Consider the following 6,082-nt stretch of genomic DNA (forward strand, 5'->3'; position numbering starts at 1 on the left):
GTTTTCTCCATCTGGCCCCGGGGTAAAGGGCCCCGGGGCGCTCGAGGTCCCTCTGGTAGCGCTTCTCCAGTGTCGTGGGCGGCGGATCCCGCCTTCCGTGGTCTGCGGCCGGCGAGGAGCTGGGCCCAGGAAGATGGATGGCCGAGCGCTGGCCCTTCGAGTGGCAGCGGCCGGGGCGGGCTGGGGGTGCGCGGGCGGAGAGCCTGGTTCTTTCTGATGGGATTCAGGGGGGCGGGGGTGCCTTGGCAGTGGTTCCTTTTTTTTTTTTGAGTTGGAGTCTCACTGTCACCCAGACTGGAGTTCAGTGGCCGCTCCCGGCCACCGCAGCCTCGACCTGCTGGGCTCCGGCGATCCTTCAGCCTCAGCCTTCCAAGCAGCTGGAGCTACAGGCGCGCGCTACCACGCCCGGCTGATTTTTTGATTTATTGTAGAGATGAGGTCTCGCCAAGTTGCCCGGGCGGGTCGCGAACCCGCGGGCTCAGGCAATCCACTCACCTCCGCCTCCCAAAGGCGCGGGATTACAGGCTGAGGCACCGAGCCCGGCTGGCAGTGGTTCTTTAAGAGACATTCGTTATCTCAACTGCCTTTTGCCTCGAGGGAAGGGATGGGAAAGAAGCCTCCCCCCCCCCCCCCAGTTCCTTCTCTGCTCTTGAAAGTAAGAGATGTTAGTTAAGGGTTATTCTGAAATACCTTTATTGGGGATGTTGTCCCAGTTTCCGCTGTTATTGGTGTCATCACTACTCCGGCCTCATTCCCCAACTCACTGCCAAAAGAAACAAGCAGGCTATGTTTCCCGTGACTATAGAGTTGTGAACTTCATTTTGTTAACAATTGAGTAGATACAGCAGATGGTTTTCCGTTTGTAATTGCAGAAAGAGGTGCCTTTCTTGTAAGTCTGCCTCCTGTGTGATGTTTTAAAATAGTGTACTTTTGGTGATCTCGGTGAAAAATGTTTATGCTGCATTTCATATGTTTATTTGCCTCCCTTTTTTACTTACACTTGTTATTTCTACTGAGATCTACCAAGATACCCTTGCTATAGTAAACATATAGTCCAAATATCCTTTGGTGGTATTTGTAATTTGGTTGAACTTACATGTGGATTCTTTCTTAAATAGATCGCTGCTGTAGAAGACAAGCAGGCGAAGGTTTTTTCCCCTTTGCATCATGGCTCAGTTTGGAGGACAGAAGAATCCGCCATGGGCTACTCAGTTTACAGCCACTGCAGTATCACAGCCAGGTCAGGCTACTGAATACATGTACTGTAGATGTGTGGGGGGGTACTTGGTATAACTGTGTAGTCTGTGCATGATATTGTAAAATTTATCCTTTAAATTTATGTGTGAAACCCCTTTTAAAGATTCACAGTTCAGCTAGCAAAAAAGCTGCTTTATGCAGCCATTTGGGTAGTTTTCTAGTTTTTAAATACCTTTAGTTGATTTAATTTTGTTAGAGGTTAGCAACCACTCATTCATGAAATAGGGTTTACTTTATGTGACATGTTAGGTGTCGGTATTCACAAGTTATATTTAAAGTAAATGTGGTTAAAAGCTATACTTGATGAAGAACTGTACATGGCTTTGATTTTCAGTTTGAATAGCCAACTAGAGAATTTAATTACCAGGCAAAGGAAAAAAGATAGTCATATAAGCAGTAAGCAAACATTTATGTTTTCAAAATAAAGTTAACAAACTGTCATTTTCTTTTTTTTGTTTGTTTTTTTTTTTTTTTAATTGGAGTCTCACTCTGTTGCCCAGACTGGAGTGCAGTGGCCTCTCCTGGCCACCGCAGCCTCGACCTGCTTGGCTCCGGCGATCCTTCCGCCTCAGCCTTCGGAGTAGCCGGAATTACAGGCGCGCGCTACCATGCCCGGCTGATTTTTTGATTTATTGTAGAGATGAGGTCTCGCTGCTCAGGCGGGTCTCGAACCCGTGGGCTCAGGCAGTCCACTCACCTCAGCCTCCCAAAGACGTGGGATTACAGGCTGAGCCACAGAGCCTGGCTCCAACTGTCATTTTCAAAATAAAATGTGGTTGAAATGGTTTCCTTAAATTTCTTCCTAAATATCTTAGGAAGGTTTTGTTTTTTTAAACCATTTCTTAACTTACTGGTTGAAACTTGGAACTCTTCCTTCTATAGCTTTGCATTTTTTATTTACATATAATAAACGAGTAGTGTTTAGGCATTTCACATAAGTTCCTAAGGATTCTACAGAATGAGATTGTGATTACCTAAAAAGGTTGCAGCTTATTCTGTTAATTTGAACACATTTTTATTTGTAATATATGTTATACTAAGTTACACTAACTGGCTCTCTGCTGTGTTTATCTGCTTAAAATAACTTGTATTTGAGGTCAGTTGTAGACACTGGGATCTTCTAACTACAGTGTTCTACAATTTGTTGGAAATGACTAGTTATCTAGGTGACCTTTCTCCTTAAAGAAATGGATACTTCAGTGTTTTTATTAATTACTTGATTTGAGGGGTTAAAGGTCAATAGCTACTTCTGTAGACAAATGAAAATTATATGAAATAATTGTCATAAGTATATTTGATTCAGATCAAAGTATTTTTCTGTGTTAAATAGGAAAACTGGAATTGACTTAATTTTGATTAAACAGGGATTAGCAACTGTGTCTCCAGAAGCAAGTGCTATGTAGTTATACTTTAGCAGACTAAGCATGTTTTAGCTGGCTTTTACTGCATGTAATTTGTTTTAGGTTCATAACTGTGGTGTGCCAATAAAATAACTGTTGTGGTAAAGTTCTATTGTCTGTTGCTTCTAACATTTGTATTGTAATTGTCTAAATGTATGTTATATTCTCTCTTTATTTTAAGATTGAGCAAAGGAGACACCAAAGGTTTATAAAACTTGTTAAAGGCAAAGTCAGTCGTGAATGTAGGTCTCCCCCCCCATGTGTATTTGGCAACAGAGATTCCACATGTAAATGATAGGGTTTTTTGTTTGTTTGTTTGTTTTGAGTTGGAGTCTCACTGTCGCCCAGACTGGAGTGCAGTGGCCGCTCCCGGCCACCGCAGCCTCGACCTGCTGGGCTCTGGTGATCCTTCCGCCTCAGCCTTCCAAGTAGCTGGAATTACAGGGATGCACTACCATGCCTGGCTGTTTTTTTTTGTTTTTGTTTTTGTTTTTTTTTTTTTAATTGTAGAGATGAAGTCTCGTTGCCCAGGTGGGTCTCAGGCAATCCACTCACCTCAGCCTCCCAAAGACGCGGGATTACAGGCTGAGCCACCGAGCTGGCAATGATGGGATTTTGTAAACAGTTTTTATTTGTGCTATGTGAAGGTACTTGTGGGTTTTCTTCCACCTAACATTAATCAGAACTTTTCATAATCTAAAACTTGGACACATCATCACTTTAGTAAGTAGGCAGATGTTATGTATCTAGGCTTAGCTTTCCTATAAAAATTCTGGAATAGGTTCTAAATGGAACTCTCCAGTAATATTGTTTTGAGTAAAATATCTGATTTCTAGGTGCCATGTTTTAGGCTATTTTCTTGCCTTCCTTTTAAAGCTTTCCTATGACTAATCCTGTCTCGTCTTAGTACAGTTGATTCTCAGAGCCAAGCAAACTTCTGTCACAGTTTTTTAAAATTCTGGAGCAACTATAGTATGTCTTATTTATTCCTTATCTCAGTGGAGAACATTTAAGTTTCTCCTAATAACTTTTAGTGCAATTTGAGAAAAAAAAGTCAACAAGGGACAATAAAAGGACTTAATCAAGATAATAGTATAGGTGACAGTTTTGCTTTATTTTTATTTATTTATTTTTTTTTTGAGCTGGAGTCTCACTCCGTTGCCAGACTGGAGTGCAGTGGCTGCTCCCAGCCACCGCAGCCTCGACCTGCTGGGCTCCGGCGATCATTCCGCCTCAGCCTTCCAAGTAGCTGGAACTACAGGTGCGTGCTACCACGCCCGGCTGATTTTTGATTTATTGTAGAGATGAGGTCTTGCCAAGTTGCCCAGGCGGTTCTCGAACCCGCTGCTTTATTTTTAAAAAATGCAACCATTGAATTATGCCAGATGTTAGTGTCAGAGGCCATTGTCATACCAATGATCATGTAAAGAAAAAGGATAACTTGGCTAGGTGTGGTGGTTCACACCTCTAATCCCAGTGCATTGGGAGGCAGAGGCAGGAGGATCATTTGAGGCCAGGAGTTCATGACCGGCTTACGCAACATGGTGAGACCCTCATCTCTAAAAACATTAACAAAAAAATTAACCGAGTGTGGTATTGCACACCTATAGTCCCAGCTACTTGTGAGGCTGAGGCTGGAGAATGGTTTGAACCCAGGAGTTCAAGGCTACAGTGAGCTATGATTATGCCACTACAGAGGGAGACCCTTTTGCAAAAACAAGAAAAGAAAAAGGTTATCTTAATTATTTAACTCAAATGAAATGCAGTTTTCCCTCTGTCCATGGATGGTGATTGGTTCCAGGATCTGCTCTTCTAAATACCAAAATCCAAGGACATTTAGGTCCCTTATATAAAATGGCATATTATTGGCAATAACCTATGCACTTTAAATCATCTCTAGATTACTTACATAATTATATATACTTATTATATAATTATATAATGTAAATTGTTCTGTATTTTATTTGTATTATTTTTCATTGTTTTGTTATTTTTGATTGTTTATTTTCCCCAAATATATAGAAGGCTGATAATATTTTTATCTTTGTGGCTATATTTCTATTTTTTGGTTTTGAGACAATCTTGTTCTATTGCCCAGGCTGGTGTAAGTACAGTGGTTCTCTCATAGCTCACTTGTAGCCTTGAACTCCTGGGCTCAAGTGATCCTCCTGTTTTGGCCTCCCAAAGCACTAGGATTACAAGCATGAGCCACTGCACCCTGTTGTGCCAATATTTCTGACTTAGTTTCTCCTGAGAGCAGTATAAAAGTCGGCATTTTATTTCCTTTATGTGTATACGTTAACATGGTTTTGTTTAGTTAATGACTTCACTATTTGATTTTCTAGCAACATTGTTTTGCATTTGTACTAATTTTATGAAAATTCTTGGTTAACAGTGATTTGAAAATTTCAAGTGCACACACACAGCACATTTTAAATAAATGGTAAACCTCTGGAACTGCATGTACACAGCAGTTTATAGCTTAAATGTGTTGTAAAATTGAAGATTTGAATTGTATTTGAATGAATCTGATTAATTTTAATACTAAGCCTATTTAATTAAGGAGAGTCAGTAATTCCTAGCTGTCATCATCTGTCATCTTTGACTTTCTTTTCCTTTAACTCTCATACTCTATCAGATAGCAAACCTTTCTTTTCCTGCTTTGATAATGTCTCAGAATTACTCCTTCATTTTGCACTTAGGCTCTGGGCATTTCTCTTTTTTTTGCTGTTGTTTAAATAGAGACGAAGTCTCGCTATGTTGCCCAGTGTTGTGCTCAAGTGATCTCCTGCCTCTGCCTTCCAAAGTGCTGGGATTATACGCATGAGCCACTGTACTCGGCCTGCACTCTATATTTGGATAACTGCAACAGTAGCAACTTCCTCTTGCTTTTAGCTTCCATGCCAAATTCTCTCATCTAACATTCAGACCCATTTGTAACTTTCTTAAACCTTTACATCCTAAATACAATACTTACCATAGATCCTTTAGTTCTGTCAGGAAGCTTTTTTCTGTGTCTCTTGCTTGGTGGTGATGCTTTTTTGTTTTTAGTTCTGATTGCTTGTTTTTTTGCTTTCCTCTCTTGTATACTGTATATGTTCCTTTTTTTTGTTTTGTTTTGTTTTTTTTGTTTTTTTTTGAGTTGGAGTCTCACTCTGTCACCCAGACTGGAGTGCAGTGGCCGCTCCCGGCCACCGCAGCCTCGACCGGCTGGGCGCCAGCAATCCCTCCGCTTCAGCCTTCCAAGTAGCTGGAACTACAGGCGCGCGCTACCACACCCAGCTAATTTTTTATTTTATTTTATTGTAGAGATGAGGTCTCACCAAGTTGCCCAGGCGGGTCTCGAACCCGTGGGCTCAGGCAATCCACTCACCTCAGCCTCCCAAAGTGCTGGGATTACAGGCTGAGCCACCGAGGCCGGCTTC

General features: G+C 41.6%; 1 protein-coding gene across 4 annotated transcripts in view; it reads left to right on the top strand.

Annotated features, from left to right (window-relative positions):
* The window catches only part of CCAR1 (cell division cycle and apoptosis regulator 1), a 69,629-nt gene that overhangs the window by 420 nt on the left and 63,127 nt on the right, over positions 1-6,082 (top strand). For all 4 annotated transcript variants that reach the window (XM_008073084.1, XM_008073085.1, XM_008073087.1 and 1 more), the window contains exon 2: positions 1,119-1,240. In XM_008073084.1, the coding sequence (XP_008071275.1) occupies positions 1,168-1,240 (73 nt within the window). In that variant the 5' untranslated portion in view covers positions 1,119-1,167. The remainder of the gene's footprint in view (positions 1-1,118; positions 1,241-6,082) is intronic.

This window comes from Carlito syrichta, unplaced genomic scaffold, assembly GCF_000164805.1.
Source record: "Carlito syrichta isolate Samal-C Ts95f unplaced genomic scaffold, Tarsius_syrichta-2.0.1 Scaffold315646, whole genome shotgun sequence".
Taxonomy (NCBI): Eukaryota; Metazoa; Chordata; class Mammalia; order Primates; family Tarsiidae; genus Carlito; species Carlito syrichta.